A 23,026-nucleotide genomic window follows, 5' to 3' on the forward strand; every position below is an offset into this window, starting at 1 on the left:
TACATGTTTAGCAGTTGCTAAACCATAAATTATGAATTTAAAAATAGACCTGAAAAATATTCACTGTTGCGGTTACTAGTGAGATGTATATTCAATGTCACTAGTTTTTATTTTCTTTCTTTGTATTGAACATTTCATAAACGAAATTGAGAAACATCACCTCCTCTTGGCATTTGTACTGCTACCAATATTACCAACTGAAGATCTTTCAAATCATGTTGAGCCATTTGCCAATGTTGAAATAATGTAGCTTCCGTTCTTTGGGGTCTTAAACAGCTCAAATGTCCCATTAGTTTAACATTGGCAAATGGATCGACATAATTTGAAATACGTTCAGTTTGTAGTATTGGTAGCAGTGGCAAATGCCAAGAGAGGTGATGTTTCTCATTCCAGGAAATGGTTGTGTGCAAGTGAAGCATTGAGGTGGCAGTAAGAGCTCCCGTGCTAACCCGGCAGAAACCGGCAGCGTGTAGCACTTCCCGATTACCGCTGTGTACATATTGGCACTACAAAAATAAAAAAAACTTTAGCACTGGATATGAATGCTCACTGGGGATGGGAACTACTGCCATCTGTTGTGGTAGCCCCAGCAGTACTTCCCTTTTAGCAACTGGTAAGCCCGCATTGGGCTTACCGCCACTTTTGTAAAAGGACAACCATAAGCACAATAATTATTTTCTGAGCACATAGTTCACAAAACTTTTCTCTTTTTCTTATAGGATGTGGTTTTTTATATGTAAAAATATAGAAATATGTTTTTTTTAAACAATCTTAAAATATGTATTAATATCATACCTAACCTTTAAGAGGAATTTGAAAGGACTATGTACCATGTGGTTGTGCAAAGCTTCTGTTGAGGAAAGTCCCAACATGTTCCTGTAAGTTGTTTGCTACACATAAGAGTGTACTTACAGTTAGCACAGATATCCAAATTACCATGTGTATTACCTACTGAGGGCATTCCTAGCATTTTCCCCATACAGTTATAGCTCAGTCAGATTTTTTCTTTTTTTTTACTGCCATTAAGGGTATTCATAGTTAGCACGGATTCTACTTAATGCCTCCTATTTAGGAGGCAGCAAGTGCATCTGAGTTATCTGTATCAATGACAATATGCAGAACCATGCTGTGCACTAACTTCAGTACAGTCCATGTCCATTCCCCACCTACGACTCACCATTTCCTGGCTTCTTAACAGACTAAATAGTTGGCATATGAATTAGCATGTCTTATCATGCCATTGTGGTAACTGCTTACACAGCCATGTGCTAGCAGCATACGCCAATCCATACACTTAGGAGGGGAGTCTATCCACCTTATAATTGAAAGAGAAAACGCCTAGATTTCGACCCAAATCGGGAGATAGACGTTTATCTCACAAAAACGAATAAATCGGTATAATGGAAACCGATTTGGACGTTTTCAACTGCACTCCATCGCGGAAGCGTACAAAGTTGACGGGGGCGTGTCGGAGGCGTGGCGAAGGTGGAACTGGGGCGTGGTTATCGGCCGAGGAGAGATGGGCGCCTTTCGCCGATAATGGAAAAAAAGTATGCGTTTGTAGCTAGAATTTAGGGCACTTTTCCTGGACCCTGTTTTTTCACGAATAAGGCCCCAAAAAGTGCCCTAAATGACCAGATTACCCCCAGAGGGAATCGGGGATGACCTCCCCTGACTCCCCCAGTGGTCACTAACCCCTTCCCACCACAAAAAAATGATGTTTCACAACTTTTATTTTCACCCTCAAATGTCATACCCACCTCCCTGGCAGCAGTATGCAGGTCCCTGGAGCAGTTGTTAGGGGGTGCAGTGGACTTCAGGCAGGTGGACCCAGGCCCATCCCCTCCTACCTGTTACAATTGTGCTGCTTAATGCTTAGTCGTCCAAACCCCCCAAACCCACTGTACCCACATGTAGGGTGCCCCCCTTCACACCCTTAGGGCTACAGTAATGGTGTAGACTTGTGGGCAGTGGGTTTTGAGGGGGATTTGGGGGGCTCACACACAAGGGAAGGGTGCTAGGCACCTGGGAGCTCTTTTACCTTTTTTTGTTTTTGTAAAAGTGCCCTAGGTGCCCGGTTGGTGTCCTGGCATGTGAGGGGACCAGTGCACTACGAATCCTGGCCCCTCCCACGAACAAATGCCTTGGATTTATTCGTTTTTGAGCTGGGCGCTTTCATTTTTCCATTTCACTGAAAACAAAAAACGCCTAGCTCACAAATTGTCAATAAAACATGGACGTCTATTTTTTTTTTTTTCGAAAATACGGTTGCGGTCCCGCCCTGTCACGGACTCAGTACTCGGAGATAAACGCCCATGGAGATAGACGTTTCGTTCAATTATGCCCCTCCACATATGTTGCCTAAAATTGGTGCTAAAATCAGTGACAACTAAGCACATTCTATAATCGGTGTCTAGATTTTACGCGCCGATTTATAGGATATGCTTATTTGATATTTCAGTGCCTAAATCTACATGCATTCCATTTAAACCAATGAAAAGTTGGCATAGATCCTGGTGCATAGATTTAGGTGCACTGGGCTATATTCTATAACTAGGTGGGTAAAATTTCAGAATGCCCATGAAATGCCATTTGCCCACCTTTAACCACACCCTTTTTACCTGCGTGCAATTAGAAGTTCGGCACACATTGTTTACAGAATAGGCTTAGCAAGTTGTGCACGTAATTCTAATCAGCGCCCTTTATTTATTTAGTTATTTATTTATTGCATTTGTATCCCCCATGTTTCCCACGTATGGCCGGTTCAATATGGCTTACATATTGCTAAAAAGGCAGTTACAAAAGTCTAGTACAAAATACAGAAGTACATATAAAACACTTAGGTTGAATATATTAGCATATTGTGAAAGAGGGTAATATATTGTTTTCCCTTTCTGACTTTCGTGATGGTATGGTGGTATGGGATTAGGCAGATCCATGGGGGAATAGTCCTGCAGCGCATAAGTTTACGTCGTGTTTAGTAAATCATTGTTTATCTTTCATTTTAATTCACAGCAAGCCTGAGTTTCTTTTTGGGAGCTTAGATCCATCCTTGCAAGAATATGTTTCAGCTAGTATCTGATGCTGTCCATGAAACTTTTGCATCTTGCCTAATCTGCATGCAGTGAATTAGTGCTCATTAGTGCTGTTATCAGTGCTGATTAGCTTATTAAGCTTGTTAAATTTCGTGCATTGTTATAGAATCCATGCCAATTGCAGTGCCATTCTCTAGGCACGCTATATTAATCCAGGGGTAACTGCTTAGCACACCTTAGTAAGAAGGGTGCCATCTTTGTTTAAAAGAATCTAACTTTGGCTCATATAATACTAAAAATTAGAGACATATAGATCATTTTAGTATATTTATGTTTCATAGCTAGATGTTAAATAGTTTTCCTAATATTTTATAAGCGATTGACATACTGTTTGTTTTGTTTTATTTTTACAATTCTTTAAGCACTGTTTGAAAGCAGAACCAACCCACTTAAAACAGGGAGTTTCCATCAAGAACTTGGTAAAGGTTTACAAAACCGGCAAAAAGCTTGCAGTGATGGACTGAGTGTGAATTTCTATGAAGGAACAGATTACATCCTTCCTTGGTCCTAACGGGGCAGGGAAAACCACCACTATGTAAGATTTGTTTCAGTTGTTAGTTCATTTTTCTAATAATAAACAGTAAAACTTGTACATAAGCTGGGGTTTGACTATGTTGAGATTACATCAGCGCATTTCTTTATGCACCAACACCATCAGGTAGATTTGACCGATATCATTGAGCATCTCATCTGCCCTCTGTTTTAGATTCATTGAATAGCTACATAATTAGATAATGCTTTAAGGGACATAGCTAAATGCTGATTGTTTCCCAAAAAAAGAGAAGACAATGGAATTAAAATAAAATGAAGCTACTCTAGCTTGAATTGAACTTCCCAGTTATGATTTGCTAGATAAGGTAAGTTGTGGTTAGAGGATCAGAACATGAAGCAGAATCAAAACCAGACCAGGTTTCCTCATGCTTCTTTTCATAAATGAACAAATTGTCACCTCTGTGGTGATATAATCATTTATTTTAGCAGACTGTTATCCACAGTCACAACATAATGAGCGTGGAACAATTTGTTTTTCTTTGATAGATATTACTTTTGTGGTACAGTTTTATTTTCAAAATTAAAATTTGATATTATAACACTCTAGGGTTTGATTTACTAATCTTTTTCTCATAGCCACAGAATGGCAAAAAGAGCCTTAGTAAATCAGGCCATTTAAGAGGATAAATGACAGAAGTTTTATTTGACGAGAAATAAGATTTATAGCTGCCTATCTAAAAACCCTTCATATTTATAGCCCCTTGATGATCCTTACTTACTAACTGGTTTTGTGGGCATGCTGATGATGGTACAAAATAAACCATTAAAATAATGTATGAATGCTTATGAACAGTTACTCAGAATGAGATTGTATTTTAAAATGATTCTCAGCTCCATTGATTATCAAAGCAATAAATAGAAATTGTTTAATTTTCTCTAATGGGTTATAACTGTAAAATCTAGTTGTTATGGGATTATAGTGTGCTGCAAGATATTAACACAGGTATCTACTAAGCTGCAATAAAACACTGATGCACACTAATGGGGCAATTTGATAAGGAGGCACATACCTCAATCAGTGAAATAAGCACCCACTTTAGGGTATTTTTACATGTGGATGTGGCAACATGTGCATGTAAATGACCCATTCCAGAATACTAACTAGTTAAAAAGTATACACCATGTTATGATGACACATACTTTGTCAGAAGGCATGCATTGAGTGGAACATACAAGTATGCATGTAGATTATAAACTATTATAATTTACGTGTGCATATTATAGAGAGTAGTGCAGATATTGACACCAGTGTAATTGTCCATGCCTGCCACTCAATACTAGTATTTTCTAAAGAAAGTGGGACCTACTTTTCTCTATAAAATAACACATATGTGGATGTCTTCTTTCCTTCTTATCTTAGATTCCCTGCTTTAAAATTACCCTCTAAATGCCAATCAGTACTTACAGTACATTAAAAACCCATTATTGTACAAATTTTAAAATTCTAAGCCAGTTGAGCTCTTTTGCTACAGACAAAGTGAAAGGGGATCAGATTTGATATACTGCCTTTCTGTGATTACAACCAATGCAATTTACATATCTGGGGCAATGGAGGGTTTAGTGACTTGCCCAGAGTCACAAGGAGCTGTAGTGGGAATTGAACCTAGTTGCCCCTGGTTTTCCAGCCCACTGCTAACCAAGGTTTCCAGATGGGCGGTTTTCCCGCCCAATTGGGCGGCTTTCCGCGACCCGCTGCGGGAAAGTTTTGACCGCTGCGGGTTGTGGTTTTTTGGGCGGCTTTTATTTTGGCTGGGCGTTTTTTTTTTCTTGGCTGACTGGGGTTTTTCACCCCGCGGGGGCGTGGTTAATGTCGTCGGCTGCGGGGTTGATGACGGCGGAGGCAGGGTTGATGACGGTGGGGGTGGAGCTGATGACGGCAGGGGGCGGGGTTGATGGTGGCGGGGGGTGGAGCTGATGACGGCAGGAGGCAGGGTTGATGACGGTGGGGGTGGAGCTGATGACAGCAGGGGCGGGGTTGATGGTGGCGGGGGTGGAGCTGATGACGGTGGGGGTGGGGGTGGGGTTGATGATGATGGGGGCGGGGTGTGAAATTTTGGGCAGGTTTGGAACTGGTTAATCTGGCAACCCTGCTGCTAACCATTAAGCTACTCTTCTACAGACACATTCTTTAGATGGTCTACATTTTCAGTGATGCCTTTGCCACTCAATTTTTGCTGTCATTTGAAAGTTTTTTCAATTTTAGCTTTCATAACATTAGTTTGTTATGCTTGTTCTTAGGGTACTAAGATCGTTCCTTCAGACTTTTTATTGTGACTTTGAATAGTCTGCCAGAAGTTCTTGGCCAGGTTTGGTGTTCTGAATATTGAGTCTTTCCCAGGAACCTAAGATATTCAGAGGTATCAGCACAGGATTAGGCAGTTCCAACCAGGCAGCCTCCTGTACTTGACAGAATTGTGATTATGTCAATACCTAGTATGTTCAGGGTGGCACTTCCTGTTATCGGATGTTATATCAGTTTTAGGTCTTTACTTCATTTGTTTGAAGCACTTGTTCCTGTGCTGCCATGATAAGTCCTATAGTTTCTTTCTTTAGGATTCCTTTCTTCAGCCACTGCCACATTTTGGATGTGTTGACTTTTCCTTCCGTGTCTTATATAAACTGTTCATGGAGTGGTTTATTGTTCCCCTTGTCTCTTCGGTTTCTTACTTGTTCTTGTTTAACTTCTTTGGTGTTAAGTAAGCCATGTTTATTTATTGGTTTTAGCGCATCCACTTCAACATTGTTATTGTAGACAACCAGGCCTCATTTCTCCTGTTCCACTGCCTGTAGGACCACTAGCAGTCTATTATTATTATTATTATTATGCCTTTGAGAAACTACGCACTGTAAAACTTCTCTTTCATTGCAGGTCAATTCTCACAGGACTGTTTCCTCCTTCATCTGGCACTGCATTAATACATGGGAAAGACATCCGAACTGAAATGGATTATATACGAAAAGACATGGGAATGTGTCCGCAGCATAATGTATTGTTTGAGCAGTACGTGTCTTCTTTATGTCAGGTTTAAAGCACTAGAGCAATTTTCCAGTTTTCTGTTATCAAGCATAGTGGTAGGGAAAATAAGTCATTTCTTGGCTGTGATACATTTATTTGGAAAGATTACTAAAGTTTGTAAATTTAGATATGTGTTAATATCAATTTCATATTCTTGACTGTCATGATTAGTGACACATGACAGTAGAGAAATTGAAAAATAAGACAGGATGCAAAACTGTGACTCAATTGAATTGTTTGTAAACTGACCAAGAAACTGACAGTAAGGTAATCTATGCATGAAATAAACAGCGCATGAACCAGTAGCTTGCATACATCAAATGTCAGAAATTTCTGAACTAGCTTTTCCTGGTAAAGATGGTCATCATGGGCACCCTGATGTTTCTAAGGCTTAAATTTTCTCTACTTTAGAATACAAAGGAGATTTACTAGTAAAGAAAACTTTGGTGACAAGATAGTCAATAATACTACTGCAATAGCTCATTGCTGTAGGCAACCCTGGCATCATAGTGGTCTTAGGTTACTTACCAGCTTATTTTCGAAGGAGAAGGGCAGCTATCTTCCGACACAAATCGGTTGTGTCTAAAGTAATCGCAGTTCCTGGCGCTAAGTGCTATTCTATAAATGGTGCCTAACTTTGAGCGCTGTTTATAGAATAGCACATAGTGCTTTTTTCTTGTGCCAATTTTTTAGGCGCCGTGTAAAGAATTTAGTCCTATGTGTGTCAGTGAGAATGTTTGTGAATGCACGAGTGAAATATTAACTAGATGATTTTCAAAATGATATTACTGGCCGGAAACAGCCATCGACTGGCTAAATCGCGTGTTTGCAGCTGTTACGCTCTGCTACACTTCTCCAGGATGGGTCGGTTTCTGTTTCCTAACCCGGCAGCCGTCATCTGGCTTGGAGCAAGGACAGCAGCCATCTTGGCTAGCTCAGGAGGGGGCAGCCATCTTGTATACAAGAACAGGAAGGAAGCCCCTATTTGGGTGTTGTGCTACTCTGCTGATGGGGGGCAGCCATCTTGGAACAGCTGCACATGGTTGAGCCTAATTCCTGCACTATTTAAAGCCTGTTTTCAGTCCTTCCATGCTTCAGCTTCTATTCGCGTAGAGGTTGTGATCTTCACCTGTTCCAGTGTTTTCCTGTGTTCCTGACCTTGGATTGCTTACTGACCATGCGTTGTGTTGCTGCCTGCCTTGACCTTGGACTGTTTACTGACTATTCTTTGCTCTGCCATTTACGGGTTCTGGACTGTGTTTGTTTGCCCTCCTGTCTGGTCAGTGGTCGTGCAACCCCGCTGGTTCCGGAAGTCCTGCCGGCCACTCGAAGCCAGGGGCTCAACTCCTGGGGGGCAGTGGCTAAGTACGGGTGAAGCTAGGGGTTGTCTGGCTGCCTGACCGAGTGCGGTGTCACTCCATCTTCGCCGTGCTCAGTCAGAGCACAAGGGCTCACACATCTCCAGTCATAACAGTAAGCCAAAGCCATGAGCTCGCCAGACAGGTCCGAGCTGTCTCACCTGGCTCAGGTTCTCCACCAGCAGCAGGAGCAACTAACCCGCCTGTCCAGCGCCTTGCAGGAGGTCTGCAGTCAGCTACCAGGACTCCAGTGGCAGGCGGCTGTGGCCCCTCCAGGCTCTAGAGCGGAGACTTCCGCTGCACGTCTGCGACTTCCAGAGCCACCTCGCTTTGACGGTACTCCCGCAGCTTGCTGGGGGTTCCTGAACCAGTGTCAGATCCTGTTTGAGCTGCAACCGGAGGCTTTCCCGTCTGACAAAATAAAGGTGACCTACATCATCTCCCTGCTTTCCGGTGCCGCGCTGGCTTGGGCGTCCCCGCTGTGGAAACAGCGGAGTCTGGTTCTGGCAAACCTGGAGGAGTTCTTGCGGCAGTTCCGGATGGTATTTGATGTTCCTGGCCGACCTTCTTCTGCCTCAGGGGAGCTGCTGCGGATCCAGCAGGGCTCCGGGTCAGTTGGGGCATATGCCGTCCGGTTCCGTACCCTGGCCGCGGAACTCAGGTGGAACCAGGAGGCCTTAACAGCCATTTTCTGGCAGGGTCTGGACGGCCAGATAAAAGATGAATTGGCTGGCAGAGAGATTCCCGCTACTTTGGATGCCCTTATTGCACTCTGCACAAGAATCGATATCCGGTTCCAGGAGCGAGCCCAAGAGAGGGCCATGCAGCCGGCACCGCAGAGATCCAGAGACCTCCCCTGCCGCCCGGAGACGCCTAGGGTCCTCGAAGAGGGTTCGGAAGGAACCGAGGGGGTACCCATGGTGATGGGCCGTCATCGTCTGTCCAAGAAGGAGAGGGCCCATCATCTCCAGAATCAGCTATGCCTGTACTGTGGGCAGGCTGGGCATTTCACAGGCACCTGCCCGAATAAGCCTGGGAAGTCGGGAAACACTCTGGCCCGAGCCCTGTGAAGGGGGTGGCTCTGGGCCGGTTATCTTCCCTTCCAGACAATCTGCTCTTGGTCCCTGTACTGCTCCGTGGAGAGGGGTTCCAGGGCCAGACGATGGTCTTGCTGGATTCTGGGGCAGGGGGAAACTTCATAGACGCCGAGTTCCTGTCCCAGTTTGGGGGCTCTTCGGTACCCTGTCAACCAGCTCTCAGGGTTACCTCCATCCAGGGGGACAGTCTTCCCCGGACGATCACCCGAATTACCTCACCCCTGGGTATGCAGGTGGGGGCGCTTCATCAGGAGGAGATCCAGTTTCTGGTGCTCTCCCGAGCTATTCACCCAGTGATCCTCGGTCTACCCTGGCTTCGCCTCCACGTCCCGGTTATTGATTGGTCCACCGGGGAGATCGGACAATGGGGTTCCCATTGCTTCCAGCACTGCCTTCAGCAGGTCAAGCTGCCCGTTCCTGTCTGCTCCGCCCAGCTCCAGACACCGCGGGGAGATCGCCTGGGCTGCCAGAAGAATACCAGGATTTATGGGATGTATTCAGCGCACAGGCTGCAGACACACTTCCTCCCCATCGGACTTTTGATTGTGCGATTGACCTGCTTCCAGGAGCCAATCCGCCCAGGGGACGCCTGTACACATTGTCCCGGGAGGAATCTCAGGCCATGCGAGTTTACGTCCATGAGAACCTACTAAAGGGGTTCATTCAGCCCTCTACCTTGCCAGCAGGGGCCGGCTTCTTCTTCATGTCCAAGAAGGATGGGTCTCTTCGGCCCTGCATCGATTACCGGGGCCTAAACAAGATCACCATTAAGAACCGGTACCCGCTCCCACTCATCCCAGAGCTGTTTGACCGGTTACAAGGGGCCAAGATTTTCATGAAGTTGGACTTGCGAGGGCCCTATAACCTGGTGCAGATCAGTGAGGGTGACAAGTGGAAGACGGTGTTTAACACCCACGAGGGGCATTTTGAATACCTAGTGATGCCATTCGGTCTCTGTAATGCCCCTGCAGTGTTTCAGAATTTTGTGAACTACATCTTCCAGGATCTGCTATACTTCTCCGTCATAGTGTACCTTGACGATATCTTGATTTTCTCGCCCTCATTGCCGCAGCACATCACACACGTCCGCACAGTGTTACAGCGACTCAGGGAGCAACGGCTATACGCCAAGTTGGAAAAGTGCTCTTTCCACCAGCAGAGACTTCCTTTCCTGGGATACATTGTCTCATCCACCGGGCTGCAGATGGACCCAGATAAGCTGAAGGCGATCCGCAACTGGCCGGTACCCCAGGGTCTTCGGGCTTTACAGAGATTCCTGGGGTTTGCCAATTACTACAGGCAGTTTATCCGGGACTACTCCCTGATCACGGCTCATCTGACGACCCTCACTAGGAAGGGGGCTGATGTGAAGAACTGGATGCCGGAGGCTCTCGCTGCTTTCACCACCTTGAAGGACGCCTTCCTCTCTGCCCCGGTACTCCACAGTCCGGACCCAACCAAGCCGTTCCTGGTAGAGGTGGACGCCTCATCCCTGGGAATGGGGGCTGTACTCTCCCAGACATCCGCATCCGGGAAGAAACATCCCTGCTTCTTTTTCTCCCGCAAGTTCACCCCAGCGAAGCGGAACTACACGGTAGGGGACCGGGAGCTCCTGGCACTTAAGTTGGCTTTTGAGGAGTGGCATTACTTGTTGGAGGGAGCAGCACACCCAGTCACGGTAATAACGGATCACAAGAACCTCTTGTACTTGCAGAATGCCACCAGACTGAACCCTCGCCAGGCCCGGTGGTCTTTGTTTTTTGCCCGGTTTGACTTCCGTCTGATCTTCAGGCCAGGCAAGAAGAATGTCCAGGCGGATGCCCTGTCTCACAGCTTCAAGGCTCTGGAGGACCAGGAGGAGCCCTGCCCAATGCTGAATTCGGCATGTATTCCCTCCATGCCCGGGGCCAGTGTTGCTTGCCAGAGGGCCGTTCCAGTGGGTCTCCGTAGGAAGGTGCTGCGCTGGGGGCACGTGTCCGAATTTGCCGGACACTTTGGTTTCCACAAGACCTTACATCTGATCTCCCGATCGTATTGGTGGCCCCGGATGGCGCAGGATGTTCTCCCAATACGTGTCTACCTGTCCGGTGTGCGCCCGAACTAAGTCTTCACATCAGAAGCAGTGGGGGCTGATGCAGCCCATGCTGATACCACAGCAGCCATGGGAGGACCTGTCCATGGATTTCATCACCGACCTGCCACCCTCGCAGGGCAATACGGTCATCTGGGTAGTGATCGATCGGTTCTCCAAGATGGCCCACTTCATTCCTATGAAGGCTTTACCCACTGCCGCTACCCTTGCCGCAAACTTCATCACACACATCTTCCTGCTCCATGGACTGCCACAGAGGATCATTAGTGACCGAGGCTCACAGTTTACCTCGTGCTTCTGGAAAGCTTTGTGTTCAGCTTTTGGGGTTACCACTTTATTCTCGTCTGCATATCACCCCCAGACCAATGGTATGGTGGAGCGGGTCAACCAGACTGTGAAGGCGTTCCTCCGGGCATACTCTAACCAGCGCCAGGATGACTGCTACCCTGGGATGAATTTGCCTATAATAACAGTCTGCATTCGGCCTCCCAGACGACACCTTTCAGCACCATCTATGGACGCCACCCGCGTCTACCTCCGACAATTTCCCCTGCAGAAGTTCCACCTCAGGTGCAGTCCACAGTCCGTTCCTTTCAGGAAGCTTGGAAGAAGGTCCAGGATCAGCTACGACGGGCAGCGGTCAAAGCCAAGGAGACCTATGACCGTAGAAGACAAGCGGCTCCCACATTCCTGCCGGGAGAAAAAGTATGGTTGAGCACCCGATACCTGAAACTGTGGCTCCCATCTCTGAAGTTTGCTCCCCAGTTCATTGGACCTTTTGCTGTACAATCCAGGATGGGAGCAGTGACTTACCGGTTGCACCTACCCAGCCAACTCCGGGTGCACAATGCCTTTCATGTGTCCCTCCTGAAACCTTTCTGCAGGTGCAAATGGCATCCTGAACCCAAGAAGGTGGCTGTGCCTGAGAGCGATCCAGATCCAGAGTATGAGGTGGATCGCATCCTGGATTCCAAGCGTCGTGGAAGGAAGCTGTACTATCTCCTCGCCTGGAAGCATTTTGGACCGGAGGATAACTCCTGGGAGCTGGCAGCCAATGTGAATGCTCCAGATCTGATCCGGGAGTTCCACGCTCATCATCCTGCTAAGCCCAGACCAAACCGGTGAGGGGGAGATCTTTCCATAGGGGGTACTGTTACGCTCTGCTACACTTCTCCAGGATGGGTCGGTTTCTGTTTCCTAACCCGGCAGCCGTCATCTGGCTTGGAGCAAGGACAGCAGCCATCTTGGCTAGCTCAGGAGGGGGCAGCCATCTTGTATACAAGAACAGGAAGGAAGCCCATATTTGGGTGTTGTGCTACTCTGCTGATGGGGGGCAGCCATCTTGGAACAGCTGCACATGGTTGAGCCTAATTCCTGCACTATTTAAAGCCCTGTTTCCAGTCCTTCCATGCTTCGGCTTCTATTTGCGTAGAGGTTGTGATCTTCACCTGTTCCAGTGTTTTCCTGTGTTCCTGACCTTGGATTGCTTACTGACCACGCGTTGTGTTGCTGCCTGCCTTGACCTTGGACTGTTTACTGACTATTCTTTGCTCTGCCATTTACGGGCTCTGGACTGTGTTTGTTTGCCCTCCTGTCTGGTCAGTAGTCGTCCAACCCCGCTGGTTCCGGAAGTCCTGCCGGCCACTCGAACCCAGGGGCTCAACTCCTGGGGGGAAGTGGCTAAGTGCGGGTGAAGCTAGGGGTTGTCTGCCTGCCTGACCGAGTGCGGTGTCACTCCATCTTCGCCGTGCTTAGTCGTGGCACAAGTGCTCACACATCTCCAGTCATAACAGCAGCTATCCAGTCAGTTTCAGAGGCACTTGGTTATCTCTGCTGAAAATGACTGGTTAGCACCGAATTGAAAGTGGCTAACTTGTGGGCATTCCTGGGGCAGAATCAAGTTAAATGCCGATATTCAGTCTCTCACCGCATAAGTAAACCACTTAAATCAAGCTGCATACATAGCAGTCCTATCTTTAAGCATTTTAGCTTATGAAGTGAGGGGCTGAATATTGACATAACTGGCTATGTATTAGCAGGTTCAAAAAAAAATCCTTGGATATTCAATGTCAAAGCACCTGATGAATCAAGAAGTAGGGAAGGGATGTTAGGTAACCATTCCAAACAGGACTCCAGAGGTTAATGAAGAAAGAAGTGTTTATTGCCAAAAAAGGTTCAATGGACTCTACACAGTCCTATGTTTCGGCAGTAATATCCCTGCTTCAGGAGTCAAAAGTTTCTTTATAAACCAAAAATGTTGTTCTCCCGAGATGGCACAAAGCCATCATGGCTTAAAATTCTGCAATCAGAATATGAAATGCCAAAATGTCTGCTCAAAAAATGTGGGAACAAAAAGAGGAAGTGTCATACTGCTTAAAAACTGTAAAACAGTGTCAAACACAGATATGCATTCAACCTTTTTGTGGTAATAAATACTTCTTTCTTCATTGACCTCTGGAGTCCTGTTTGGATTGGTTACCTAATGTCCCTTCCCTACTTATTAAATGCCAAAGCCCAAACAGGGACCAGCATTGAATATCCAGGAATAACGCCAGCGGTGAGCAGCAAAATGCTCACCATCACCGGCTGAATATTGGCCAGTATGTGCCCAATATTGATAGGATTTATGCTCCTAACTTTGGAGTCCTTTTACTGAGCTGCAGTAAGTACAAGTATGTGTTTGCTAAAGCTTAAAAGAGCTTACTATGAAACACGCTGAGGCATCCTGTGGTAAAGTCCCAAGGAGCACACGCAAACCATGCACTAAAAGATATTTCTGAATTTTTCTTGGAGGGGCATGTCTGGGGGCAGAGAATGTGCATGACAGTGCGAATCAGCGCAGCTACATTACCGCATGCTAACTGATTAGCATGGGATTAGCATGTGAGCTCTTACCATGTACAAAATGGGTGGTGGTAAGGGCTCACATGCTAGTTTTTGTTAATGGCCATGCACTAATGTAAACATTAGCGCATATTAATTTGGAAAATGGAAAATAAGCCATTTTCCAGTTGCAGTACAAATGGCACTAGCTTAATGGAAAGACCTGCATAAGAGCATGCTAAAGCCACTTTTTACCACAGTTTAGTACAAGGAACCATTTGAAAGTTATGTCCTCTTTGAAAATTTACTAGAGCTGAGTTTATAACTTTATACTCAAATGGATCCATATTCAGCCCGCAGTGGAGATTATACAGGTTGGTGACACCCATGGTAAATCAAGTGGTAAAATTCCCCCCTAAATATGGTGCACTGATCTGTAAGTGGTGTTCAGGCAGTTTTATTAATTTCTTTATTTATAAATTTTTAACATCAATCACAAGCATTACATCTTGTTAAGGAAAAACAGAAAAGGAATTAAAATTAAAGAATCTTCTTCAGAAGAAAAAAGAATAAATTTTCTTTCTTAGACCACAAATTTGTAGAAAGGGGGGCAGGAAAACAAAAAAGGAGTTATTCTAAAGTAAATTATAAAGCATATGGCCTGGAACACATCGCTTCCATTATATTGTGAATTACATGACCTAAAACTCAAACTGGTTCTATTTGTTCAGTTTTTTTGAATCTATAAAAGATCGCAAATGTTCTGGTTCGAGAAAATATATTTGTTATCAAGATATCGTATTTGGCATTTACAAGGGTATGCCAAAAGAAATTTTCCACCTAGAACTTTAACTTCATTCCTCAGTGCCAAAAAGGTTCGTCGTCTCTCTTGAGTAACCTTCACAACATCTGGAAAAATCCAGAGTTTTTCGCCATAAAATGGTTTAGCAAGATTTTTGAAATCTTGTTCGAACACTAGTGAAACAAGAAGAGTTCGCCTTTCAAATATCCCATCATTAGAACTTTCCAAAAACGCTGATAAATCTTGTAGACCTGTTTTCCCATCTTCTCCCTTTTTAGAAGTTGGTAAATAAAATATTTTATTTAAAGGAGGTATTAAAGTAGGTGAGACAGATAGGTTTTCAGTCAAATATTTTTTGAATAACTCCATAGCGTTCATCTCTGATGAGCGAGGAAAATTAAGAATTCTGAGGTTCAAACGCCTGTTGTAGTTCTCAAAGTTCTCTATTTTCTGATGAATTATCATTTTATCCTTAATTAATAGGTCCGTTTTAGTAGTCAAGGTAGTCATATCTTGTTGAACCTGCGTTTTGTTTAACACAGTTTCTTGTTTCAACATGTCGAAAGCTGTTGTTAGTAAATCCAATTTACTCATGATTAAGGACGTCTCCTGAGCAGCCTAAATGACTGTAGAAGTCAAGGTTTGAATCGCAGCCCAAATAGATTCCAGTGTAGGCGCCATGGGGGAAACAATTTCCCTTCCGTTGTTACTTCCCGCCATTCTGGGAGAGTTGCCGCCGAACAAAGAGTCTGGAGCAACAGGTTCCAAAAGCTCCTGGACTTCCAAACTCTCCCAGGCTGCGGCGGGACATGGCGGTGGATTCACATCCGGCGAGGACAAAGTTGTTTCCGTTCCCTGTGGGTTTGATGCTCCTTCACCTTCCCCCACTGCGGGTAAATTCAAGCCGGTTAAACGCGGTGTACTCGTGGCATACCGGTCCAGCGTTGTCTGCAATTGCGTTGTTCTTAAAGCTGTCGGCGGTAAGCTTTTTACAACGCCCTTTCTTTTTGTATGTGGCATAGTCAAAAAATATCAGCAAAATCTTGAGGAATAAGCGAAAGGACTCAGACACGCTCCGGGAACCATCAAGCCTGATCCACCATCTTGACACGCCCGTGTTCAGGCAGTTTTAAAAATATTTTGTAAAAACAGAAAGAGAGACATCTATAGAGTTATATTTGAGGCTTAGAATTATGATAGTGATCAGGGCCTAATGGGGCGCTTTTACAAAGGCGCAGGAAGGCCAACGCATGAACAGTGTGTGCCAAATAGGCAGTACCATCTGGCTTCTTTGGAGTGTGCTGACTCCCATGGTAGAAAATAATTTTCTAGTTTCTACTGTGAGCTGCTTACCTGGCAATAAACATCAGTTGGCGCATGCTGCATGCTTACCATGCGGGTAGCGTGTGAGACCTTACCACTAAGTCAATGGGTGGCATTAACTCAGGCCAAAAATGGACATGCATGGGTTTCAATTTTAGCACATGTACATTTTCTGACCCCTTAAAAAAGGGCCTTTTTCCTAGATGCAGTAAAAAATGGCCCCGCGCACGCCCAAATGACGCTCTTGCAGTACCGCAGGCCACTTTTTACCACGGCTTAGTAAAAGGACCCCAAAATGAATTCTGTCTAGCCCTGTCTTAGGCCTATGAAAGAGACAGAGATACCCTGCCCCTTTCCCATGCAAGGTTTCCCGTAGCTCATACGAACTGGCCATGTTTGTCTGGCCTGATTAATACAGGCTACAATGGATTCTTCATTGAGTAGCCACATTGAAGTGGCCATGCTCAGTTTATCACAACCAATTTAATAAAGTTCGCAATAAAGCTAACAAGTAATATACATTACTGGAAAGTGTGCTTTAGTGCATAGACATCTTATTATAATGTTAATCCAGATAAAGAGAATCAATGCATTGAGAACCTGATGTAGCATCATTTTATACCAACAGAAAAGGAATGACACAAAAACTGTAGCTCAGATTATGAATAATGATAAACTGAAATGCAATAAAATTCCATAAATGTTATTTTTTTAATGCATTCAGGCTCACTGTAGAAGAACACATCTACTTTTATGCTCGTCTAAAAGGGTGTGATTCAAAGCAAGTAAAAGAAGAGATAGATTCAATGATTAAGGACACTGGATTGTCAGATAAATGTAAAGACATGGTCAAGAACCTTTCAGGTAAGGGCACACAGAACATCATATATATACTAAATGCTCAATATTAAAAACCTTTTCTCCTATCTCATTGATTTCTCAAATATGCCTCATATATTGTTTTTTTTTCAGACAATTTATTCATGGTTTATGTTTGCTTACCATGGAGACAGTGTATACATCTGTATTCTACACCAGTGGTTCTCAACCCAGTCCTCTGGACACTCACAGTCAATCAGGTTTTCAGAGTATCCAAAATAAAAATGCATGAGATAGATTTGTATACCATGGACGCAGTGCATACAAAGCTCTGTCATGTATTTGAATTGCAGATATCTGGATCCCTCATTGAATAGGGGAATACAAAGAAATGGGCTGAAAATCCCTACTTTCAATATATTGATAAAGAGCACCCTGAAAAAAAAGCCAACTTGAAAATAGCTTTGTAAAGCACTGTCCTATCTCAAAACAATTTGGTAGTAAAATCTTTCAAAGCATCTTTGCACTATCTAGAGCAGTTTACAATACTTCTGTAACTGTGTTTCTATAGACTGGGTTTGCATGGGGGGATTTTTTGTATTGTTTTGTTTTGTTTGTTTGTGGAGGTTAAGCCTAGTCTTTAGGGATGTGCATTCACTTCATTATTGTGCCTTAAAAGGTTCAGTGCATCCTAAGTTAATTTAATGCACATTAATTGATGTATTCATGTGCATTTTAATTAGTATGCACAAAAAAGGTTATAGCATGTTTGGTTAAAATAAATAAATAAATAAATAAATAAAATTAAGGGCCCTGTTTACAAAGGTGCACTAGCATTTTTAGCATGCGCTAACAGTGTAGATGCCCATAATATTCCTATGGATGTTTATATGCTTAGTGCATGCTAATTTTTAGCGCATGTTAAAAACACTAGCACACCTTTGTAAACAGGGCCCCTAATGTGTTAAATGCTTTAAATAAACTAAAACCAATAAACAAACACCTAAACATCAGGAGAAAAAGCCAAATGAACCAAATGCTAAAAACAATTATTGACATGTTGTCATCTCTACTAATCTCAATCATAATTATGTGATTGAAAATGGGGACCAGATGTTCTTCTGGAAAATTGGTTCATGCAGTTGTTTTTTTCAGCCAAATAATTAAAAATGACCTGAATAGTCACAAAAGCAGTGAATTTTATAAAGCTATTTCCAGATGCAAATCATGTTTTACATATAGTAAAGAGCTTGTGTAAAATTGCATGAATTGCATACACATGTAAACACTAATCCCCGGATTCTATATAGCTTACCTAGGGATCTGCGCTGAAATCCAGGTGTACTCTATAACAACACATGCAACTTAATTGGCTTCATGAGCTAATCAGCATTGACAACAGCACGTAACAAGCAATAATGGCAATAATTAGAATTTACACACACAACTCGCTAAGCATATTCTGTAATGAACTGTTCTTAAATTCCAATACGCGCAGTTCAAAATGGGCATGCTATGGGCGGGGAAATGGACATTTCATGGGCGTTCCAAAATTTATGCACGTAGTTATAGAATATGGCCCAGTGCGTGTAAATCTACATGCAGGGATTTCTGCCACATTGGTGTAAATGGACGCATATAGTTTTAGGTACTGGAATATCAACTAAACGTACTCTATATACCGCTGCTTATAGAATACGCTTAGGCAGAAATATTTACCACGTGGATTTTATCATGTGTCTTATATAGAATCTGGCCTTAAATGCATGGAAAGAGTGAATCTACATCTATGTGTCCCCTAGCAGAAACCTGAATCCTAGCGGTAGTGCCACAAGAATATGCTCTGCACTCAAATTAACTGTCCTTTTTTTTTTTAACTATAAAGAAAGAAAGAGAGCAGAAAGAAAATAGAATAAAGGGCTCTCCACCTTCCACCTGCTGGAAACTGAGAATACTGAATCTATCTCTAGCTAGCCAGGGCTCTTATTGGCTCCCCAATTGGCTCGGAGCAGTTGAGGGGAAGAGGGGGTGGTGGTTGGGAGGCGAGGATAGGGGAGGGCAGACTTATACGGTCTGTACTAGAGCCGGTGATGGGAGGCGGGACTGGTGGCTGGGAGGCGGGAAATACTGCTGGGCAGACTTATATGGTCTGTGCCCTGAAAAGGACAGGTACAAATTCAAGGTAAGGTATACACATATGAGTTTGTCATGGGCAGACTGGATGGACCATGCAGGTCTTTATCTGCCGTCATCTACTATGTCACTAGAGTCAGAGTTTTCAGTCTCCACCTGCTGGAAGGCATGCAAAACCCATCAGTCACATTCTGGGCCAGTCCAGAAGGACGCTAAGTAATAGGACTGAGTGACTATGACTGGGACTTGTGATATTCTTTAATGTGTACTTTAGCACACACAGAGTGGTGTTTATGTGGGGTGATGGGGGAGGATGAAACAGAAAATTAATCTTCTGGTCATCATTTGTCTGTCTTTGTGCTATTGTACTAATTGAGTATTCACTACCTTGTACTTTGAATTGGTTGTTGATGACTGAATAAAAAATATTTAACCTTAAAATAAACAGTTGTCATTGAACGAAAATAATGAAGCATTTGTTTTTCTTAACAGGTGGAATGCAAAGGAAACTGTCTATAGCTATTGCATTTGTTGGAGGATCAAAGGTGGTCATTTTAGATGAGCCAACTGCTGGTGTTGATCCATATGCTAGAAGAGGAATATGGGAGTTGCTGTTAAAATTCAAACAAGGTCATTAAAATATTTTATTATTAAAAAGCAATGAATGTCTAAATACTCCCAAATTCTATAAAAGTCGCTAAAAATTGTGCACACAATTTAATTGAATAACAAGCCAATTAGCACTGATAATTGAGATCTTAACAAGCAATTATTGGTGCTAATTAGATTTAATTACAATTTATGTGCTTAAATTTAGGTATGGGATCCAAAAAGTGGGCACAGCCATATGAGGGTCATGGGTGGATCAGGGGCGTTCCTTTAATTTACACACATTGTTATAGATCAGAGATTTTCAACCCAGTCATCAGGGCACACCCAGCTGGGTTGAAAACCCCTGCTATAGATTTACAACAAGACTTTGTTGGTGTAAATAGTCATGCCTAGATATAGTTGTGGTTCCCAGCACTAAGCGCTATTCTATAAATGGCACCTAACTTTAAGCACTGTATACAGAATAGCACTAAGCGCTATTTTTTATGCCGACTGTATAGACGTTCTTTATAGAATTTAGTCCACAGTGCATCCAACTTTTTGTTTAGAAAATGGCCATTTGCTAGATGTTTTTGTGCTCAGTGAATCTATCGTTTTGGACTATTTTCAAAAAAAAAAATCAAAGGAAAAAACGCACCAAAACAAGCCATTTGGATTTATGGGGGAGACAGCATTCTTAGCAGACTGGCCACACAGTCATCCCCGCAAAGCAGTGGGGCACCCTAGGGGGGCACTGCAATGGACTTTACATAAACGCTCCCAGGTACACATCTCACCCTTATCTCCTTATATTGTATGGTGAGTGCTCCAAAACCCACCAAACCCTACTGTACCCAACTATACACTACTACAAAAGCCCTTATGTCTGCAGGTGTCACCTACAGGTGGGTGAAGTAGTTTTTTTGTGAGTTTTGGATGGCTTACACTTTCTACCACAAGTGTAACAGAATGGGTTATGGGCCTGGGACCCTGTCTCTACAGTGCACTGCACTGACACTAGTCCAGGGACCTACTTACTGCTCTAATAGGACTGACCCTAACATCTAGAGCCATCATAGAGACTGCTATGCACTGTTTCTTTCACATCTTTGGGAGGTGGGAGGAGGTCAGTGACCACTGGAGGAGTACGGGGGGGGGGGGGGGGTCATATCTTAATCTATCCAGTGGTCATCTGGTCATTTAGAGCACCTTTTTTGACTTAATCATGATTATCAAACCACCTAACTTTTAGCCCTGGACATTTTTGTTTTCTTCCATTATGGCAGAAAAATGTCCAAATTTTGTGAATGCCCAAATCCTGCCCCATCACGCCCCCCTTGTGATCTGGATGCTCTCCATATGGACTGCATAGAAAACTGTCTTTAAAATGTGTTTTGATAATAACAAATTGGTCATTTTTTTTTTTTTTTAAAGTCCATCTGCCGCTTTGTGCCCCTTTTTGGATGTTTTTCTGTTTTGAAATGAGACCCATAATATCATACCCTTAAAACACTAGATAGATAGATAGATAGATAGATAGATAGATAGATAGATAGATAGATAGATAGATAGATAGATATACTAATCATCACTGTTCTCTCTCAGCTGAGCAGGAGTCCTCCAGCTGCATTGCTGCCAGTAGGTGGTAGTGCTTCAATATTGTACTTTCAATCACTAGGGACCAGCAGGTTCCCTGGAGTCCTGCAGAGCTTGCCTGTCCCTCACTATTGAAAATGTGGCATTGAAACATTACCTCCCACTGGCAGGACTGAAGATGGAGAATTGCTGCTCAGCTTAGAGGGAACAGTACTAATGATCCAACAATCCCTTATTCGCTGACCATAAAATATGCATAGCAGTGTGAATTGTTAAAGAAGCTGCAATGCATGCAGGTTCCTCACCATGTAATGCCTTAAAGACTAATAATAGGACTTTAAATTGGATTCTTCATTTAATCGATAGCCAATATAATTTAATCAAATATGGAGAAATGTGGCCAAATTGGGAAACATTACAAATCAACCTCACAGTAATATTTTATGCAACTTGCAACACATGTACAGATGAAGATGGCAACCCTAACAACAATGAATTACAGTAATCAAAAATGAGGAATACAAAGGTCTGAACTACGGTTCTAAAATTTATTTCACTTAGAAGTTCTATTAAGGGCCGTAGAAGTTTCAACTTAAAACAAAACATTCTTCTGACGTCTCTTGAAATGTGACTTGAAAGATAAGGATGAATCAATAACAATGCACAAATATTTAATTCATTTTAATACTGTGATATCAAATCCCTCAAAATGAAAAGTAAAACTTTCTGAATTAAGTTTTTTTGAACAGAAATAATAATTGTAAATCATCAGCACATAGATGGAATCCTTCTCCCAAACATCCAAGAACTCTACAACATTGCACTATATATTATTATTTTATTTATTCAGTTATCATTACATTTATATCTCAAACGTAATATAGAATTAAAGAAATATACAAAATTGAACTAAACAATCAGGCAAAATATAAATTTGTTAGTCCACATTTAAATGATCCAAGAACTAGGAACTCAAACAAAAATAGTATAGCTTCAATCTACTGAAAACATTTTGCAAACAGGAAGGGCAAGAAATCAAGTCGGGGCAGCCGATAAAGCGTACAATCCAAACAAACAGTAAATTACTCTTTACTGACAATGAATTCTAAAAGTTTATCTGGATCAAAGAAAATATAATTAGTAGATTCCAACGAGATATAGCATTTACAAGGAAATTTAAGTATAAAGGTCCCACCTAATTGTAGGACCCTTACTTTCAATAATAGAAAAGCTTTTCTTCTTCTTTGCGTCTCTCGAGAGAGATCAGGGAATACTTGAATTTTTGAACCAAGAAAAGGTGTGGAGATGTGGCGAAAAAATAATCTAAATATGTTATTACGGTCCAGTTCTAAAGCAAACGACACCAACAGTGTTGTCCTCTCCGTAATAACTTCCATAGAGCTTTCCAAAAACTGTGTCAAGTTCAGATCAGATTGAGGAGGTTGTAAATTTCCAATTCCAGCCCCAGAGATGTATAGCACTCTAGTTAAAGGAGGAAAAGCTTCCGGGGGGAGCCCCAGAATTTCAATAAAGTATTTTTTCAGCATTTCTTTGGCTGGAATCAAAGGGGATTTAGGAAAATTCAGAAACCTGAGATTATTCCTCCTTAACTGATTCTCCATATAGTCTATCTTCTTCCTTTGAACAGTATTATCCTTAATAACTGCCGAAATAGAGTTTTTAATGGAATTTACCTCGGTTTCAAAAAGATCCATCGCACTATATATAT

The 23,026-nt window shown here is 43.1% G+C and overlaps 1 protein-coding gene across 1 annotated transcript in view; it reads left to right on the forward strand.

Moving 5' to 3' along the window:
* LOC115462091 (phospholipid-transporting ATPase ABCA1-like) overlaps positions 1-23,026 on the forward strand; it is a 451,679-nt gene that overhangs the window by 155,987 nt on the left and 272,666 nt on the right. Inside the window, 6 exon segments of the mRNA XM_030192130.1 lie at positions 3,458-3,545; positions 3,548-3,579; positions 3,581-3,630; positions 6,517-6,648; positions 16,883-17,022; positions 19,603-19,740. Of these exon segments, the coding sequence (XP_030047990.1) occupies positions 3,458-3,545; positions 3,548-3,579; positions 3,581-3,630; positions 6,517-6,648; positions 16,883-17,022; positions 19,603-19,740 (580 nt within the window).

This window comes from Microcaecilia unicolor, chromosome 2 (assembly GCF_901765095.1).
Source record: "Microcaecilia unicolor chromosome 2, aMicUni1.1, whole genome shotgun sequence".
In the NCBI taxonomy this organism is placed as follows: domain Eukaryota; kingdom Metazoa; phylum Chordata; class Amphibia; order Gymnophiona; family Siphonopidae; genus Microcaecilia; species Microcaecilia unicolor.